At 41.7% G+C, this 21,030-nt stretch overlaps 1 protein-coding gene across 1 annotated transcript in view; it reads left to right on the top strand.

Annotated features, from left to right (window-relative positions):
• Positions 1-2,552: 2,552 nt before the first annotated feature.
• The window catches only part of LOC125484644 (histone deacetylase complex subunit SAP130-like), a 42,133-nt gene continuing 23,655 nt past the window's right edge, over positions 2,553-21,030 (top strand). Inside the window, exons 1-8 of the mRNA XM_048604143.1 lie at positions 2,553-2,678; positions 6,618-6,874; positions 11,151-11,318; positions 11,447-11,579; positions 12,382-12,509; positions 13,625-13,749; positions 15,822-15,969; positions 16,929-17,019. Coding sequence (XP_048460100.1) covers positions 2,555-2,678; positions 6,618-6,874; positions 11,151-11,318; positions 11,447-11,579; positions 12,382-12,509; positions 13,625-13,749; positions 15,822-15,969; positions 16,929-17,019 — 1,174 coding nt within the window. The 5' untranslated portion in view covers positions 2,553-2,554. The remainder of the gene's footprint in view (positions 2,679-6,617; positions 6,875-11,150; positions 11,319-11,446; positions 11,580-12,381; positions 12,510-13,624; positions 13,750-15,821; positions 15,970-16,928; positions 17,020-21,030) is intronic.

The following is a 21,030-nucleotide window of genomic DNA, read 5'->3' as shown; positions in this document are numbered from 1 at the left end:
GTCACTTTGCTAGAATCTATGACCACTGTTTTTTGAACTCTCTGCCAAGGGGAACAGGGTCCTCCTATTTACTCTATTTCTACCTGTCACAGTTTGTATGTCTCAATCCTATCACCCCTCTATTCCAAGGAAAATAATCCCGACCTCTCCAATCTCTCCTGTGACTACAGTTCTCCAGCCCTGGTGACAGTCTCGTAAATCATCTCTGCACTCTCTCCAGAGCAATTACCTCCTTCCTGTAATGTGGTGACCAGAACTGCACACAATACTCCAGTTGTAGCCTTACCAGTGCCTTTTACAGTTTAATATAACCCTACTTTTGTATTCTATACCCCTACCAATGAAGGAGAACATTTCATCTGCCTTCTTTATGATCTTATTTACCCTTATTGTTACATTTAGGGACCTGTGAACTTGCAAGCCAAGATCTCTCACTTCATCTACCCCTCTCATGTATTGTGTATTCCCTTTTACTGTTTGAGTATCATAAATGCATTACTTCCCATTTACCAGAGTTGAATTCCATCTGCCACTTTCTTGCCCACTCCAACAACACATCTCATATCATTTTGGAGCTTGCAGCTATTGTCTACACTGTCCACTACATGGCCAATTTTTGTATTGTGTGCAGATTGCCCAATTGTGCTCCCCACGTTTAAATCCAAATTGCCAATAATGGATTGCAGCTCTTCAGATCATGGTGCCTATGCATGCTGCTTGAAAATTGTGCCCCATGGACAAAAAAAAGAGAGGCATTTGCAGAATTTTTTTGTTCTGTCAATGAGACTGATGTAACTTACTGCTTACTGAGCTCATGAATTTTATGCAAATATGCCATTTGGTGGTCCTTTGTAATTTGTTTATTACCATCCTTAATCAAATTGTAACATTGTCTGTTTTGGCAGGGAGAATTTACTTTAAAAAGAAAACATTATTTAATGGTGGGAGGATAGAGAGGGATTTGCGTGTCCTCATGCATGAATAATAAAAGGCTATTTTGTAGGTACAGCAAGTAATTAGAAAGCTATTTGAACGTTATCATTCATTGCAAGTGAGGTAGAATGCAAAAGTAAGGCGAATAAAACAACATTGCACATGCTGGAGATGTAGAACAAAAACAGAAGTTGCTGGCAAAACTCAGTGGGTCTGGCAGCATCTATGGGGAGAAAGCAGAGTTAGTTTCGGGTCCAGCTTCATCAGAACTGATTAGCATGATTAGCATGATCTCTCACTTCATCTACCCCTCTCATGTATTGTGTATTCCCTTTTACTGTTTGAGTATCATAAATGCATTACTTCCCATTTACCAGAGTTGAATCCCATCTGCCACTTTCTTGCCTGAAGACATGGTTGTGGTATGGGGGGAGCTCGGATAGGTAGAGAAAGAGATATATGAAAAGGATAGGCAGATAAGGGGATTATTGATAGGCCAGGACAGAAGAGAAGCTGAATAAGTGAGTTGAGCATAGGACAGAATGGGTAAGCTGTGCTGTCACTGGACCCGAGATGTTAACTCTGCTTTGTCCCCCAGATGCTGCCGTACCTGCTGAGTTTCACTGGTAATTTCTGTTTTTGTTTTAAAAAGTAGGATGGTTATACTTCAGTTCATAAAATCATAGAAACTCTACAGTGTTGAAAGAGGTCATTCGGCCCATCAAGTCTACACCGACCCTCCAAAGAACATTCTCCTCCCCCCCACCCTATCCCCATAACCCCTCCCCAATATGGACAATTTAGCGTGGCCAATCCACCTAAGCTGCACATCTTTGGATGCCGGGAGGAAACCAGAGCACCCGGAGTAAACCCAAGCAGACATGGGGAGAATGTGCAAACTCCACACAGATCGATGCCGGGGGGTGGAGTTGAGCCCAGGTCCCCCGGTGCTGTGAGGCAGCAGTGCTAACCACTGAGCCACTGTGCTGCCCTATACCAGTTATTCAGAGCACTAGTGAGACCACATCTTATTTAAGGAATGATACAAATGTATTGGAAGCAATTCAGAGAAGGTTTACTAGACTAACACTTGGAATGGATACAATCTGCAATGAAGAAAGGATGGACAGCCAAGGTTTGTATGTATTTAGAAGATTGAGGTGACATCTTTGAAACATAGGCGATCCTGAGGAGGTCTTGACAGGCTAGATATGGAGATAATGTTTCACTGGGAGTATTTAGAACTAAGGTTACTATTTAAAAATCAGAATTGCCCACTTAAAATAATGAGGTGAATTTTTTTCCAAGTTGGAGTGTCTTTGGAACTCTCTTCATGAAAAGGTGGTTGCAGTAGAGTGCTTAAATATTTTTAAGGTTGGGATGGATGGATTTTTAAGTGATGGGGTAAAAGGTTGTTAATAGTGGACAGGAATGTGAATTTGTGGTTGCAATAAGCTGAGCCATCATATTAATGAATAGCATAGCAGGTTTTAGGGACTGAATGGCCTGCTCTTGCTCCTTGTTTGTATCAATGGGGGAAAAAAGCCACAAAATAGTTTCCTACTTTTACCACCCAATGGTTTTGTCTAATTGCTCCTTTACTGTTTTGTTCCAGGCTCCAATGAGCACTCAACAGTTTCCACGACCTGGTGCACCTGCATCAGGCCTGGGAGCAGGCCAGTCTTCCATCACCAGCATGCAGAACAGCAGTGGTCCAGGGGCATCAGGCAGTAACACTGTAACAGGCAAGTGGCAAGCTATCTCATCGATATCTTTGTAAATTAATTGAATTTGTAATGAAGGGCTTGACAGGCGAGCATTAAGGAGGCACTCTGACATCCCAAAGCTCTTCATCTGCAATAACATCTTTTGAAATGCTACAGTTGAATGTGTCAATTTGGCAGCCATTTTGTGCCTGAAAATTCCTCAAAGGAAGAATATGGATGAAATTATAAATCTATGTGTAGACTTGTAGCTAATTTTTGCGGTTTCAGCCTTAAGTTGACAATTGCAAGGCCTATCAGTGTCTGAAATAGGAAAGGGTGACTTGCTTGTGTTTTGAGCCACATGCTAAGTCCTTGCCCAATCCTCAACCTAAAACCTTAACTGTTCTGTGCATAAGTTGTGTGTTAAGGGGAGATGGTCATGTCACTGGGTGAGTAATCTAATAGCTCAGACCGATATCCTGGGAGCACTGGCTCAGATCTCATCTCAGCAGCTAGTAGAATTTGAATTCAAGTAATTCAATTAATCCCAGTATTGGTGACTAAAACTATCATTGTCATAAAAACCCATGCAGTTCATTCACATAACGTGTTGGTATTGGTTGCCCATCCCTCGTTAGCCTTGAATTTGAATGCCCTGTTAGGCTGTTTCAGAGGGTAGTTGAGAGGTGTCTTATGTAGGCCAGACTAGGTAACGTTGGCATTTCTCATTCCTAAAGATAATTAGTGACTCGTCTGAGTTTTTATGACAACCAAAAATGGTTTCCTGGTCATTGTTAGACTTTTTGAACTCCATGAAATCCTGGAATTAATTCTACCATCTGCCCTGGTAGGATTGAACCCAGATCCCGAACATTAGCTGGGTTTCTGGATTACAGAATGAGTACATCTTTGACTCATTCATAGAATCCCCATAGCGTGGAAACAGGCTCTTTGGCCCAACAAGTCCACACAGACCCTCAGAGCATCCCACCAGACCCATCCCCCTACAACCCACCTAATCTACACATCCCTGAACACCATGGGCAATTTAGCATGGCCAATCCACCTGACCTGCACATCTTTCGACTGTGGGAGGAAACCGGAGCACCCGGAGGAAACCCACGCAGACATGGGAGCATGTGCAAACTCCACGCAGACAGTCACCTGAGGGTAGAATTGAACCCGGGTCCCTGGCGCTGTGAGGCAGCAGTGCTAAACCAAGGGAGTGGGTGGTTATTCTAGAGGTTTCCTTCAACATATATGGATCATGGTGGATGAGTCGAAATCATTATTTAAATCAACTTGCACTTACATAGTGCATTGAAACAATGAAACATTCCAGAGCAAAAACGGGTCGTTGCCAGACTGGAGGCCAATGTGGATCAGTGAGGATTCTTTTATTCCCACCTTGGTAAGCAATTTATGAAGCTACAGGTACGTGATGTAGATCTGAATAATGGATGCTAGATTAGAGGACTTGTTTATGACCCTGGGATGAGCCACCATGGTAGGTTGTGAAAATGAATTCAACAAATAGGGTTATCTGACATATCACTCCAGCTGGTTCACTCTAAGAAAAGATATGGTTTTTATTCATTTTCGGATGAGGGCATTGCTGGCTGGGCTAGCATTTATTTCCCATCCCTAATTGACCAGGGGGCAGTGAAGAATCAACCACATTGCTGTGAGTTTGGAGTTATATGTAGGCCAGACCAAGTAAGGATGGCAGTTTCCTTCTCTCAGCATTAGAGAATCAGGTTTTTCTGATGATCAACAGTGGATTCACGTTCATCATTAGACTCTTATTCCAGGTTCTTTTTAATTGATTTCAAATTCCACCATCTGCCATGGCAGGATTGAAACCTGGGTGTCGGGAACATTACCTGGGTCTCTGGATTAACAGTCCAGTGATAATACCACAGGCTATTGCCTCACCAGTGGGTGGCAGAAATGTGGAATGCAATGCTTGAGAGAGTGGTGGAGGCTGGTACTCTGCTAACATTTAAGAAACATCTGGATGAGCACTCAATGCTGGGACATTGTAGTTATAGATTCCATTTACAGATAAATGGTAAATGGGATGAGTGCAGGGTCCCGACCCGAAACGTCAACTTTCCTGCTCCTCTGATGCTGCCTGGCCTGCTGTGTTCCTCCAGCTCCACAATGTGTTACCTCTGACTCCAGCATCAGCAATTCTTACTATCTCTGAGTGTAGTTTGCTGTTTTTTAGTTAGCACAGACATGGTGGGCTGAAGGCCCTGTTTCTATGCTGTATATACATTTGCATTATGGTAGGCCAATAAATTTCAGGAAGTGGAACATGCCACCCCTGTACAGGCTGGTCCACTCTGATTTACTCTCATACCCTTACATTTTTGTTTTATGCTTTTGGTTTCTGCTTTGTTATGACATTCTGTCCTCTGGCTTTGAGCTTAAGACCACTTCAGAATTTGAACAGATCATACAGATTGATATTTTGGTGCGGTAACGAGCAGTTGCTGCATTGCCAGAGGGGGTGCTTTGCATACAAGATGTGACAACTGTTATATTTGGGTTAATGCAAGAGAATTGTATGGCATCTTCTCCGTGCACGGAGATCTGTTTCGTGTCCAAAGTTCACCCCCTAAATGACATTAAAAATAAACAAATTAAGATTTTTCTCTGTGCAAATTGGCTCCCTGTATAAATGAGTACACTTTTATAATATGACTTTTTGTCTGTCAAGTGTGTTAAGTTGTTCTGAGGATAGAAAAAGAAGCTTTGTTCATGTGCATTCTTTCAGCTGAGGTATTTCTGTATGTTGACCGTCCACCGACTAATAAGAGTTTCTGTAGTGGGAAAGAATGGATGAGAACTTGACAGATTACCCAGAACTGAACTGCAGTTGCAGAGTTTGCGTCACCACAAGCTTCATTCCTGGCTGCAGCAGGCATCGTTTGGCATGGATTAATCAATAGCCTACTGCCATTTACATTTGGAGAATCTCAGAAATGGAGCTGCCTGGTTGGGGATAGTGAGAATCTATTTGAATCTGCTGGAAGTGAGATAAAGAATATATAAATAATTAGTATTTTGTTTTCTTTATAAAGCTTGGCACTTGGAGTTACTGCAGAAATAATATTCTTAAAAAACTAAGGTTTTAAATGAGCTCATTGTTCACTAGACGAAGCTTTGTCGTAGTAAGTGTATTTCCTCAACAGACAGGACTAAGGTGGATTATCAGTTCATATTCGCGTTGCTGGTTGTGGGAGCTGTGTGTGTGCAAGTTAGCTGCCACATTCCCTACATTTTTTTAATGTGAACTGCACTTCACTAAAAGTGACCCTGGGACATTGTGAAGGATACTGTAAACATGACTTTTTTCTGTTGGTAATTAAGCTGAAACAGCTGACAATATCAGAGTGGTTGGTTCGATGGAGGATGTTTGTTTTTTTTCATCTAAACCAGAGCCTCCTAAGTTATTTTCCATTTTTACACTTGAAAACTAACACAACCCCAGATGTAACCTGTCCAACAAAAATACCACTGGGCCATCATCTTACTGACAACTATCTTCAGTCATTGTGAAAATCCATCTAGTTTATTAATATTCTTTAGGCAGGGAAATCTATCTTCTGAACCCAGTCTGGCCTGCCTATGATTCCAGATGCACACAGTGTGGTTGATTCTTGAACTGAGGAGAGCAGAGGATAGTCAAAGGCAATGAGGAATAGGCAACAAATGCTGGCCTTGCCAACAAACTTACATTCCCTGAAAGAAACTTTAAAGAAATACTGACACACTGTGGCTTAGGATAGCTCCCAAGTCATGCCCTTTCGACCATATTATCTTCAAATTGCAGCACCAGCAGACTGAACACTGCAAATATTTACAAAGTATCGTGGAGTTTTAGCATTTATTGGTTCGTATGTTGGCAACATGTGGCTGTTTCCAGTCCTATGATGTATGGATTAATCATTATTTTCTGTTTGCTTCCAGCCCCCAGCGATGAGCTGAATCGGGATGTGGAACACTTGCCCCGTGAGCATTCTAATCCAATCCCTTCACTTCCGTTCCGAGATGAGAAACAGGAGACTGTCGTGGTTCGGCCTTACCCACAGGTGCAGACTCATGCACAGTCGCTACCAGCCGCACAGCACCATCTGCCTCAGTCTGGGGTGCCTGTAACTCTGGGTGCTCCTCCCACACACCTAGCACAGGCCACCCAGCTCTCCTTCCCAGAAGGGCTAATGAAGGTATGCAGTCTTCTTTTAAAAATCATTCACAGAACCTCTCTAGGTATAAATTGGAAATGGGGTTAATCGTGTTCCTGTTTATTGCTAGTGTTTCAATTATGGTATCAGTGCATCCCGAGCGGTTTTGTTTTTGAGTGGCTATATGCTGTTTTGGGGTGTGACCTGCGCACTGCTTTATGCATACTTGTATATATAATTTTTTATTGTAGTTTTACCTGCCCTTTCTGATGGGGGACTAGCGTAACTGCAAGTTAGTTAGTCCTGCTTTTTCTCATTTGTGTTTTGACCAGCAAAGCATGATCCAATTGATGTGCTTCAAAACAATGAAAGGGATTCAGAGTGGTAGGTGCAAAGAAATGGGTTTGGGGGCAGGTCAAAAACAAGGTGGCATCATCTTAAAATTAGAGCCAGGCCATTAAAATTGAAACCTGGAAACAATTTCTCTCTCCGGATAGTGGAAATCCGAATTTTGGCTCCAGTGAGTCTGAAAGAACTGAACTTGAAACCGTAACTTTGCTTTCTCTATCCATAGGTGCTGCCAGACCTGCTGAGTTTCTCAGCAATTTCAGTTTTGGTTTCAGATTTCCAGCATCCACAGTTCTTTGTTTTGTCTTAAAGGAAATCTATAACTGTTAGGGTAAAGCTGAAAATGCTGGGGTCAATTGGAGCATTCCGTACTTCGATCAGTAGATTTTTGTTTTGTAAAGATGTTGTTGGAGGTAAATGGAGTTGAGGTACAGATCAGCCCTGAACTAATTGGTGGACCACTTGAGAGAGGCTGTGTGGCCACTTCTCATTGTAACAGACTGGCTATGAGTCAGGACTGCTCCAAAGCCAAGCAGTTGGCACCACAAACAAAAACAGAAATTGCTGGAAAAGCTCAGCAGGTCTGACAGCACCTGTGATGAGAAATCAGAATTAACATTTCGGATCGAGTGACGTTTCCTCAGAACTGGCAGTTGGCACCATGTTCATTTACATCACGGCACCACAAAGCTGAGCACCATTGCTGCAAGTAATTACAAACCTCCTTGGAGCTGGTGTTTCACAGAGGTTGGTATGCTGCATGTGGCTCTTTCCAGTCCTTTGATTTTCAAGAATGAGTATCAAGCTGGCTAATTATCCTGAGTGAAGTCAAATCGCTATTCCTTCAGTGCTGCATCTGTCAGATGGGTTCAATTATTTCATAATGATTCATGTGTCTCCTGGGATGTTACTTGTAGTGAGTCAAAGAATATGGCAATTGCATTTGATACGTTTTTTTCTAGAGGAATGATTCCTGATTAGTGTATTTTTTTAAGTTAACAGTTGACAAATAATGACCCTTTGTACTAGAGACACATTTTAAAGTCTGATTTATGCCATCTTTGATGTTTAATACATTTATTTTCCAAGTACGTGCTTGAATAAAATGTAAGATCGGTAGGGCACGGAGCTTGTTGAAATATGCCAGCTTTGTGAGTTAAATGATTCTGGTAGAGGATTTCATTAAGGCATTGGTTCACTGAGGCACAGGTCTGCTTAGTGCCTGACAGCATCATCATGAAGCTTGTATTTTTGAGTCTCATCTGTGTGCTTCAATAAGTTGTGTGACCTTCTTTTAGTTATGTGACCTTATTTTAGTTTTTAGCAGTAAGCATATAGAACCCTTCCCAAAAATGTGACATTTCATTGCTGCATAGTAAATGACATTTGATGTGCTTCTAATGTGTTCTGTCGTGAGAGGTACTCAGTATGGTTGAGTGTGTTTGAGCAGCAAAGGTTTGCAATTTGGATTGTACTGCTGGTTTAATCCACACTTCTGGGGTGGGGAGAGAGAGAGAGAGAGTGAGATCATTCTAGCATTTTAAACTTCTGTTGGATGCAAGTACAGTCTTGCTTGTCGTCATTGTGTTCCTTTCAAACCTGATGGGGCTGACTAGTTGCCCAAATTACACCCACATGTATCTGGGGCAAGCACGTGCAAATTCAAACCCAGTCTCTGGTTTTGTTACCTTCTGTTTACACTGGTTAGGTGTTGATGTTTGTTTGTAGCTGTGTTCACCATTCTGTTCAACTGTGAAGGGCCTCTTGAAGGAAGGGTACTTAAGGGGCCTGTCCTGGGTCCAGAGTGGCTGGTTATGCTCACCTACCGGTTAAATTGAGATGAAACTATTTTGCAGGCAGGTCCGTGATTTCTTCCTTCCTGCCTGCCAGCCCTAGGGGAGCTGTTGCAGCAGGTCTCTCTCCCAGTAGACTTGTTATGTTTCAATGGCCCCTGTGCCAAAAGTTCAGCCCAGCTGGATAGTTCACCATCCTCTGAAAATCCAGGGCTGTGCACATTGCATGCAGCATTCTACCTTTCCAATTCAAATTCTTGAGCTGATTAGCCACATGGTTTTATATCTGATATTGGCTCTTACAATCCAACGTCTCTTTCCTGGAGGCTTCCTTCGGTACCACCTCCCTACCTTCTTCTGTGACCTTTTCTCTTGCCTAGGAATGTCCTGGGTGTCATGGTGGAATTTGCTGCCAGTTCTCATTCTGTCTTCATCTGGCATCAACAATATGAATCGCCATGCAGTAAGTGTTTGTTTGTGATGAGTGGGAGCCTTGGTTCCATCACCCAATGCTATCCAGTGCTATTGCGTTGAATACAATTGTAGACCATTGTCACACCCCTGGCAGTTTTATTGAGCAAGATCATAATTTTCAGTTCAACATTTTGTCAGCTAAGACCCTCCCCTACCCCGGTTAATATTTTTGCTTTGGACTGGGGTGCTAGAGATGCTGTAATGATCCTGATAGTGTGAGGGAATTGAATTAACACCTATAAAGTAATGCAAAGTAAAAATCCAAAAAATGCTGATGCTGGAAATGAGAAACAAGAACAGAAATTGCTGGAAAAGCTCCACAGATCTGGCAGCATCTGTGGAGAGAAAGCAGAATGAAAACCTCAAAGGTTCTGAAGAAGGGTAACTGGACCCAAAACATTGTGTTTTCTCTCACCAGACCTGAGATTTTCCAGCAATTGCTGTTTATGTGTTTATAACATTATGCTGGCCTGACCAGCTCTGATTCTTCCGCGTCAAGTACCCACTGGATGCCAACAGCATTGAGTTGAGGCTATTTATTAAATAACACAGGAGAAGGCTGTTCAGTCCATTGAATCCACACAGGCTCTCTGCAAGGAAATCAAATCAATCCCGCACCCCTGCTCGATCCCCATTGCCCTGCAGGTTTAGCTTCTTCCAGTACCCTTTTGAAATTATTCATTGTCTCTGCTTACACTCTCCTGGGCTTGAAATTTCCAGGTCGTTAACCCTCACTCCAATTGTTTTTTTTTGAAAGCTTGCTCCACAGATTCCTACAGCTGTTGCCCAAGACCTTAAATATGTCTCCCTTGGTCCATGCGCAGTCAGCTAATAGGAAGAATTTTTCCTTTTCTATCTTACTTAAACCTGCTATAACCTCGTGTACTTCCATCAAATCTCCTGACAACATCTTTTCCTTTAAGGAGAGGAGTCCAGTTTTTCCACCCTAACCTTATAATGAATATCCCTCAACGTTGCAGGATATTCTGGTAAATCTGTTCTGTGTTTTGTCAACAGCTCTTATATCCTAAAGGATGGTGACCAGGACTGTGTACTGTCTTTAGTTGGGCTTAATCAGAGCTTTTTTTTTTTAAACAAAGGTTCATTGTGAAGGCTCTGTTATATTCAGTTAAAAAGGGTACGGTAAAGTTGCCATAGTCTTAGCTGACCATAGGGTTGGTGTCTCATTTGAGAGACAACCGATAGTGGTTTAAGCTGAAGGTCTCAGATGAGGGAAGAGGTTGAGAAGGAGGGTCCTTCATTGTAACCTCAGCTGTGTCCTGCCACCTTCAAAGATTGATGGATATGAACCTCCAGCTCCTTCTATTCCTACACACAATTTAAAGCTGTAAAATTAAGTTAATATTGCCTCCTCGCATCCCTTCTGCTAAAATGTGTCACTGCGGACTGCTCTGTGTGAAATTCCATTTCCCCTTTGCCTGCCCATTCTGTTGGCCTATCTGTCACATTGCAGGTGACGTTTATCAGCCTTCTGTTTGACTTTTTTGAAGATCCACAGAATTACTGTTAACACCGCTGAGGTTCTTAGTATTTTGAGGTACTGCACCCATGATATTATGTATTGCTCCGAAATGCTTGTGAAAATTCGAAACTAGTTGAATTCTTGCTGCCTTTTCCAGCTCCAGTATTGCCATTTTTTTGCTTATCTGCCATAAAGTGAGAATGTAACTTTGTCTTCATAGACCACCCTGAAGCCCCCCTTGCCCAGTCGGCCCATTGCTCCAGCTCCATCATCTGGCCTCGGACACTTGGCTGTTCCTCCGAAGGTATCAGGACATGTGCCTGTTAGCATGGACGCAAGTGTAGCACAGGCCTCTGCAATCCCTGTGGCTACAATCAGTGGGCAGCAGGTAAGAGCACCGGTCTCCTAAAACGGCAATTCATAAGTGTGCCCTTGCTGTTTAAACAAGAGCAAACCATTCTATCCTGCAGTTGTCATTTCCATTGCTGACTTGATGCTGGATCGTTTCATTACTAGGGTCATCCCAACATCCCTCATCTGATGGGTACCAACGTGCAAATGTCAATCATCCGAAACTCTGTTCCAGCTTCGCTCCATATTGGACCGTCCACAGCACAGCCACAGATGTTCTCATCGCATGTGCCCAGAGGTAATGCATTAGGTCTAGACTGTCAGTGTATGTATTTCTGTACACTTTTGTGTGTGGAAATAAAATAAGAGTAATAGATTGTTGCATCTAACTTCATGGATTCGTTTTATGGTTTTTTAATTAGGTTAAAAGATGAACTGTTGCATTGCTCAGTGATCAACTGGGTGTACGACAATGATTAATGCACACTCCTTCCTTTGTGTTTCTCTTTGGGCTCAGGATGTTTTATAAATTATACAGATGAGGTAACTTCCATCATATTGTTCCATCATGTAAATAAAATTGCAAACCTATTCGCTTTCCATTGTGTTTAGGCCCACAGGTTGAAACTGTCCTCGATACAGCCTGTTAAGCAATCTGCCTGTTTTATAACGCGGTTTAAAGACTAATCATATTTATCAGGTGGCTGTCTTGGTGGCACTGTCCCCAAGGTCTGGAGTCTGTGAATGCAAGCCTTGCTTCACACATGGGTGCATAAACTATGTTGACACTTTAATGAAGTATTGAGGAGAGTGTTGCATGCCACATGAGTCCTCCTTGAAAGAGTTTCAACTTGAGATCCATCTGCCTGCACTGGTATTTTAGTGACTTGAAAAACAATTGTAAATGGTCACTTTACATTCCTGGGGTCTTGATATATCGGTAACCCTCCATTTCAGATTAGCTGGTCAATCATTTCACATGTTTCTATGACTTCTCTGCACTCAAGTAATTCTGGTCAATATGAGAATTCCTGGCTGGTGAGTCCCCTTTGGATGCTTCTCAGAGGCCATTTTTGAAAATTACATGTTTTCATTCATAGGTGCAGCAGTAGCAGCAGCAATATCAAGTTCCAAAGTAACTACAGTCTTGCGCCCTGCTCCAGCACCGTTACCAACAGCTGGAAATCCTCAGACTGCTGTGCAGCATTCTCTGCACCTACCTATACAGGTAGGCACTTAATTTATAAATATTGAGCATTTTTTAAATTAAAACCTTTTATCGTGATGGAGTTGCAATTCTATTGAGATCTGTCAGAATGAGTGTCATGTCGTTAAAGATAAAAGACTCTACATTCAACAGACTGCTAAAAGAAGGGTCTGGATGAGGTGAAATTCTCAACTCTTAGCAAGACTGAAATCACCTCCGTAGACTGTTAGCGCACTGGACTCCCTTAACCTCCCTGGTTGATCATTCCTGATCTTGGGTTTTCTGCCCAGTGGTCTTTTACCTCCTGTTTGGGTCCATCTCATCACATCCGCTGCTGTGAATCCTTCTCTACACCTTATGCCTTCATCAGATGCAAAGTGGATTCGTGTAGTGCTTTCTTTCCTTGGGTTCCCAACTCTGTTCCACATAACCTTCAAACCATTTGCATCCATATCCTCCAACATCAAGTTCCACATGACTCCTCGCATTGTCTGTTCTGAATTTGACTGGTATTTTGTGGTCCAGTTGTTGGAGTTGGCAAGACCTTGAAATTTACTGGACTACCCCAAATAAAATCTTCACCCAGGTTTGTTCTATCCATTGACTTTCTGTGTCTCACCAATCCTCCTCTTCTACCTTGTGGGTTCTAGTTTCCAACCAGTCCACTAGTGCAATCTGAGATGAGATGATCTTCATCCTGCATTGCTCCAACCTTGTTTAGAGGTTGATGAAGAGCACTGAATGTGTCTAATGCCGTGCTGCATTGTGTAGATTGAGGAATCTGTCGCCTCAGTAGCTCCTGTTCTATCAAACTGAAAGATTACTTGCCTTCAGTAGATTTTGAGATCTGGAAAGCAATGTCTAAAAGGGTGGTGGAAGCAGGTTCAATGGTCTCTCTCAAAAGAGAGCTGTTCATATCTTTGTAAAGGAAAACTTTCAGACCTGTGGGGAAAGCTGGGGAGTGGCACTAAATGGATCAGTCTATCAAAATGCCAGCATGGACATGATGGGTCTAACTGGCCTCTGCTGTATGATTCTATGATTAATTAGCCTCCAGCGTATCAGCTTGTGCTGTTTGACATGCTGCGGCATTGCCTCACTGTTAAAGTGTGTTAATTTTATTTTTTGTTTTGCAGTCTCGCCCTCCTTCGACCACCTCTACAGCAATCCCTCCAGCAGTGGTAGCAACCGTATCTGCAACACGAGCCCAGTCTCCGGTCATTACAACAGCAGCAGCTCATGGGACAGATGTGGCACACAGGTAATTAATTTCAGGAAATTGGAGAGCCAAGGAAAGGTTTCTTATGTAACAGCTCTGCATGGCAAAAGTTTAGGCTTGTATAATGCTCTTCATATCTTTTAAGGTTCCTGTTCTTCGCAGCCAGTGTATTGCCCATGTAATATGTAGCAATTAATATGTTAGTGCTTATATTTCTTTAAAAAATACTGGAATTCAGCTGTTTGAAATGCTGTCTTGTCTCCAAAAGGTGACAGCTATTGATGTTGGAGTCTGTTCAAAGGTTTGAGAGCCCCACAAGAGAAGTAAATCTGGCAACACTGCTTCAGACTTGGTCCATCTCTTGGGCTGCCATCAATTGTTTAGAGTTATGAACAACTCTGGCTGTCTTAGAGGTGGAGTCAGTGAAAATTGACCCTTAGGTCTGTATATTTATAATGCTGAATATTGTATCTGTTTTTCTAATCAACCCGTTCAGATGCTATTTCACACCTCTAGAGCAGGTGAGACTTGAACCCTGGCCTCCTGGTCCAGGGGTATGGGACCTACCAATACGCCGCAAGAGTTGAATATTGCAATGTCATTCTGAAAAATGCTGTTTAAAGCATCTGTTTGAATAAAGCCTGACATTATTATCACTGTTGAATTTAGTGGAGAAACCTTCTTGCAATACTTTCAATTATTATAAAATGTACAAACCTCACCTGATTCTGAATGGGGAGCTTTGTAGACAACTTCTGTCTATATCTGAGGTGTTTAACTGCCATACCTTTAAGCAACGATTATCATTGGACATTGATTATAATGTGTTGGGCAACTTTTATTGCACAGTTACAGTATAAACCAGAATTACCGCCAAATAAATCTCTGCTTAGACCCTACTTAAAGCATGTGCTCTATTCTGGCTGTTGGACTTCAGGAAGGATGTTTGGCATTGGTGGGATTGCAACACATTGACTACAAAGGTACTGAGGCTGAAAGAGTTAAATTTGTTTCTGTAGCATGGACTGACCTGCGTACCCTTGAATATAGGAGATGGAGGGATGACCTAATTGAGGTGCTTGAATTAATTTAGAAGGAGTTAGGGTAGATAGTGTTATGGATCAGACCAGACCCCCTCAAAATATTTTAAGATGGCCAGGACCCCAACTGTTTTTTCTTTTAAAGGTAAATGTGAAGTGCTGTGTTCCAGATGCAATGCGACTGGTCAAACTACTTGACATAAGCAAAGCACAATTTATTTAAACACTATAATTAAAATATATAACTAAAAGAATGAAGAATTTAGAATAACTTAACTACTAGAAAACCTAACTGAATAATAGATACAGTAACTATAAACTAACTAACTGTTCCAATATAGTAACATCCATTAAACACACCCCTTGGCAAAAAGGAAAATTCAGACACAGATTCTCACATGCAGTTCTCCAATCCAGGAGGAAAAAACATGAAAAGAAAATTCAGAGAAAGTAGCAACTAGGAGACATTCACTGAAGCTTCCAACTCTTTTGGGGCCCCAAAGGCTTCTTATGCTACTGAAAAAAAACCCAGAAATCTGGATCTGAGAGAGCAGGCCACACCCATTCAGGCTGTTTTAAAAAAAAATCTCATGGTCCCCCAAGCTGTTACTCAAGAGGTCTTCAGTAATCAGTTCTGAATCTCTGCCTTACAACCTCTGTCCAAAAGATAATAGGACAAAATAAACTCTTACAGCATCGTCACAACAGTGCAAATCTGAGCAAGAGGCATAACCTTAAAATTAGAGCTAGGTTGTTCAGGGATGTTGTCAAGAAAAGCACCTTCACAAAATGCAGAAATAATATCTTCAGTTTAACAAAAATGTGTTGGGCTTGGAGTCAGGTGAAGATGTCAAAACTAAACTGGTTTTTGTTTGTTAAGGGTTACATAACCAAGTTGGTGTAAGTGAAGTTCAGATACAGATCAGCTGCAATCGAATAAAATGGTGGAACAGCCTTGAGGGGCTGAATCACTACCTCCTGCTCCTGTGCTCCAAACATCCTTATCTGTCAGTAGATATTCAAATAACGATCTCTTGTCTGATTTTGTTACTTTCCTCCCTCTATCCTTTGCAGTCGACCAGCACTGACCATCCAACCTCACCCGTCTGCTGCTACAATTAGCATCCAGCGCACTCAGCAACCTAGGGATACAACAGCTCGAATTACATTACCTTCCCACCCAGCAGTGGCTGCCCAGAAACCACAGCTCCATATTACACAGGTAACACTCCCCTCTCCTCCCATATAGGTTTGCTGCACAAGGAGTTACCAGGGATAATTCCAACTGCCATCCCTTTCCCTTTGGAACTCTTCCACTTTGATCCAAGTTTTAAGTATTATTTCAGAAATGTCATGTTTCTGTAGCGTGGGCAATTACTGCTTTGGAGTCAATTCATGCCTAATGTAACTAGGGTGTGAGGGTCAGTTGACTTTCTCGTTCTTGACTAATTAAGTCACTGACTTTGCACTATGTTCTTGTTAGCAAGTCAGGTGATTGTAAATTATAAGTATTTTCAAGTTGGTTCAGAAGTGGAAGATGTTATGCATTTGAGACAAATCTTTTGAGACTCTTATGCGTCTAGTATGTCTGCACAAAGTACAATACTGACTGCTTTGCTAAAGTAAATCTCCAATGTCTTTGTAAATGTCAGGCTGTGATGATAGAACAAGTAGGACACATTGGATTGATGGACAAAATAGCCATCTTCTGTGAATGTGATTGACACATTCTTACACATACAAGAGCTTCCCTGTGTTTGTTTGTATGATAGTTTCTGCAGCAACACAGGCATCGATGGATCTTCAGTCACCATTGCTTTTTCATTAGAACAAAAGTTTTTTTTTTAATACAGATTAGCAACACTGGAAAACATTGAGTTTATTTAGAACAAATGTGCTTCAGCAGCACTGGTTGTAGCCAGTGAGTAGTGCCAACAACAGCATACTATTTTGCCATCATGGCAGAGCTGCATGTGTTCTCAAGCTGACCGCTGTCAGCTATTCCTAATGCAAGGTCTAGTTATGCTGGCTTGGCATTCGTGTTTCAAAGCATGTTATATTTTGTGCTTGTATCAAAATAGCTTTGTTCCTTTTGTCAGTCAGCTATTGGAAATATAGTTGAAACCAGAGCTTGTAACGTTGTCAGCCTCCAGTACCAACAAGCCAGTTCTCTTTCAACAGAAAACAATGTTCAGTACCGGGACACCAGTTGCTGCTGCTACTGTGGCACCCATTCTCTCCACAAATTCAATCCCCTCTACCACAAGTCAGGGTGAGTACCTGGTTTCTGAAAAATGCTCATATTGTACATGTGCTCTAGAGATTTCATCTTAAACTGCCACTGTTGACTGCTCTTTAAATTAAATTAAGACTACTCTGATAAGAGCAGAGACAGAGAAACATACTCGACCTGCCTGAGAGTCATGTTGTAGGTCTGTTTTAAAAATAAAATCATGGACTGAGATTTCTTAACACAGTTGCTGTCTTCCAAATCAAATTTGGATTCACGTTCTTTAATCTTTACAGGCCTAAAAGCAAAGTGTCTCTAGGCACATTTTAAAAAGTAGCCTCCTTGGGTGAGCTGAGTAAACAATAAAAATACTGCCACATGCTAATACATTCGATGTAGAAATTTTATGGAGAGAGTTATTTCCTCTCAATTGTATAGTAGTCCTCAACCAGGTTTCCTCCTCACCACAGTACTGAATCCATGCTCTCAACGTCACAAATAACATCATCTTAAATGACTGGGATAAAGATAAACTATGCTCCTCATCCTTGACTTGTCAACCTTTGATACGGATGTCTACATTATCCTTTTCCAGTGCCTTTCCACTCCAACAACCCGTGTGGGACCTTACTCCCTTGGCTCTGTTCTCAGTCAGCTAATTGTAGACCGGGAATCCCTTGCAATGGTTTCCCTTCCTGGTCCTGCACCATTAACCTCTGGTGTCACCTCAGGATCCGTCTTCAGGCTACTTCCTGTTTATCAGATATGTTTTCTAAGTGGCATCATCTGAATATTAAAGACAGTTTTTCGATTCTATTGAGCTACCATTGTATCTAAATTATCAGTTTGCTTGTCATGCATTCATTACTAGATGAATAGAATTTCCTCCAAAAAAGTGTTGGGAAGAACAAATCCATTGTTTTCAGACCTGCTGCAAATTCTATTACATTTGCCACCAACTCAATTCTTCTCCCTGGCATCTGTCCCCACCTTCTTAACCCTGAGATAAGCTATTTTATTTCTGCATCACTCAAGTGGCCTATTTCCATCTCTGTAACATTGCCTCTGCTGAAATCATCTTCCATTTTGTTATTTCTGATTTTGACTGTGCCTGGATGTGTGCTCACAGTGTTGAGTTTCAACAGCTCACCACTGCCACGCTCACATTACAACCTCCATGAAGTGAGGTCATCCAAAATTCTACGGGCGCATGTCTTTGCTCATGCCTCTGTGCTTCTTGGCCTATAGTGGTTCCTAGTTAAGCAACACCTTGTTTTCAAAATTCTCATTCTTGTTTCAAATCCCCCTATAGCCTTTGTGCTTCCTTATCTCTAATCTCCAACATAAAATCTGCATTCATCTAATTCTGGATCTTGAGCATCCCCAGTTTATTTACGCCACCATTAGCGGCTGTATCTTAATTGACCAGGCCCAATCCTTGAAATTTGCTCCCTGCACCTCTTTCCTTTTTAAGATACTGAATTAAATCTACTTCATTGATTTTGGTTACCTGACCTGATGTCATTTTATTTGAAACATTGTCAATTGTTTTTTTAAAACGTTGAATTACCTCATGTTGTTTTATTAAATTAAAGTTACAGCATTATTGATTCATGCAGAAGTCTGTACTGCCTACATCAGTCCTACTTTCCTGCGCTAGGTCGATAGCCTTGAATGTTATGATGCTTCAAGTATTCATCCCACTGCTTTTTAAAGATGGTGAGGTTTCCTGACTCAACTACCCTCTCAGGCAGTGCATTCCAGACCCCCATTACCCTCTGGATGAAATGTTTTGTCTCAAATCCTCTATAAAACTCCTGCCTATCCCTTTTAAATAATGGCTCCTTATTATTCATCCTTCAACTAAGGGGAACAGCTGCTTCCTATTCACCCTGCCATGCCCCTCATAACCTTATACACCTCTATCATTGCAAATTACGGTGGTGGTGTTGGGTTATGCCCAAACCACCACCATAACAAAGATTTGCATTCATGTTGTAACTTTAACACACTGCAACTCATGGTAATTCAGTGTCATAATGCAACATTTGATAGGAGTTAGGTCAAATGAATTAGGAGGTGTGGTGACCTTCAAGTTAAACACACCACAAGTCATCTCACTCTAATGAAAGAGTAGCACTATGGTCCTCTGAAACTATAGTGACTGTAATTTTTTTTAAAACTTTATTCCCAAAACTGCTTCACAACCTTTTCTTTAATTCAGTCCTGGGATGTGAGTGTTGTTGTTTAAGATGGCATTTACTGCCTATCCCTAACTGCCCCAAGACAAGGTGATGATGAGCCTGAATTGTCTCAGTCCTTGGGATGATGTTGGGGAGAGTTCCAGGATTTTGACCTGGTGATGTATTTTTGAGTCGGGATGGTTGTGGTGTTCCTGTAAATCGGCTGCCCTTGTCTTTCTGGATGGTAGAGGTTATGGGTTTGGAAGGCGCTGTCAAAGGAGCTTTGGTGAGTTGCTAACTATGCAAAATAACTGCTGTGGCCCATAGGAAGAGAATTCCCTGCATCAGTTAATGGTACCCATCGTGTTTTAGAACTTTATAATTGGTTTCATTGCAAACTGACATACAAGCAGTTGACTAAAGTGACATTTTGGAGTGTAAACAAGTAAACATATCATGGGACTAAATAATTCGCATCTGGGTCATGGCTGAGATAGAATCATAGAATCCCTACTGTATGGAAGCAGGCGATTCAGCCCATCAAGTCCACACCAGCCCTCCAAAGAGTATCCTTCAAAGAGACCCACTCCCCTATTCCTGTAACCCTGCATTTCCAGTAGTTAATCTACCTAGCTTGCACATCCCTGGACACTATGGGCAATTTCACATGGCCAATTCACCCTAACCTGCACACCTTTGGACTGTGGGAGGAAACCCACACGGACATGGGGAGAATGCACAAACTCCACAAGGACCGTTGCCCAAAGCTGGAATTGAACCCAGGTTCCTAGTGCTGTGAGGCAGTGGTGCTAACCGCTGTGCTGCCTTAGATTGTGTCATTTTCCGGTATAATAGTGTAGCTCTTGTGACACAGTGGTAGTGTCCCTACTTCTGAGCCAGATGGCTTGGGTTCACGTCCCACCTACTCCAGTATGTGTAATAACACCTATAACTTAGAAAATATCTCCTGTAAAGTGGCCATTACTTGAATCCTGGCTTTACAGATTTCTGAGTGATGAGTGTTAACACCAAGGATTTGCAGTTGAACAGTTTTTGATTTCAATCAGTTCATTTTGGAAAAGAAGGAAATTGAGGCCAGCATGGTCCATTGCCAATGATTACATCTGGGTGCAACTATGTAAGGGTTGAAATCTTACTATTCTGAAGTTGAATATTAAATTGTTATACAAGTTGTGAGGCTGTGGTTCTTACTTGTACTCCGTACATATGAAGCCATTTAACTTGTAGAGCAGTTTTATAGCTTCAGGTGGTAAAGTTATATTTAAAATAGACACAATCGATGCTCTTTCTGTCCTTTTGTCACAAGTCACAACATGTGTATAACACCCAGCATGTCAGTAGGTAGGAAAGACTGGAATCCCAGTAAAGTATTAATTTACTTAGTAACTGTCTTATTCAGATCAAATATTGGCCATTTTTAATATGGTTTCCAGCACTTAAACCTATTTTTGCTGGATGTCTTACCATTAATCCCTTTATGAAAGTAGGTTGAACATAGTTGTGAAAACAAAGTGCTAGCATTGATCCCTCTGATCTTAGGAGTGTCTTTTCTGCAACACCCTTCAATGGCTAGAATAATGCTTGACTTTTAGTACAGTCTGTTGTTTCAATTGCTTTTGGAAAGTTTTGGGTTTCCTATGCTGTAACAGAAAAAGCAAGGTTGGTGAAAAGTTATCATGAAACAAATACAAACAAATCAAAATCTGAACCATTAGTATATTTAAAAAGATTGTTACAGAGATAGTAGGAGCTACCGATGCTGGAGAATCTGAGATAACAAGGTGTAGAGCTGGATGAGCACAGCAGGCCAAGCAGCATCAGAGGCGCAGGAAAGCTGACATTTCGGGTC

Source organism: Rhincodon typus, chromosome 13 (genome assembly GCF_021869965.1).
Source record: "Rhincodon typus isolate 14 chromosome 13, sRhiTyp1.1, whole genome shotgun sequence".
In the NCBI taxonomy this organism is placed as follows: domain Eukaryota; kingdom Metazoa; phylum Chordata; class Chondrichthyes; order Orectolobiformes; family Rhincodontidae; genus Rhincodon; species Rhincodon typus.
This window is presented reverse-complemented; position numbering and strand designations above follow the sequence as displayed.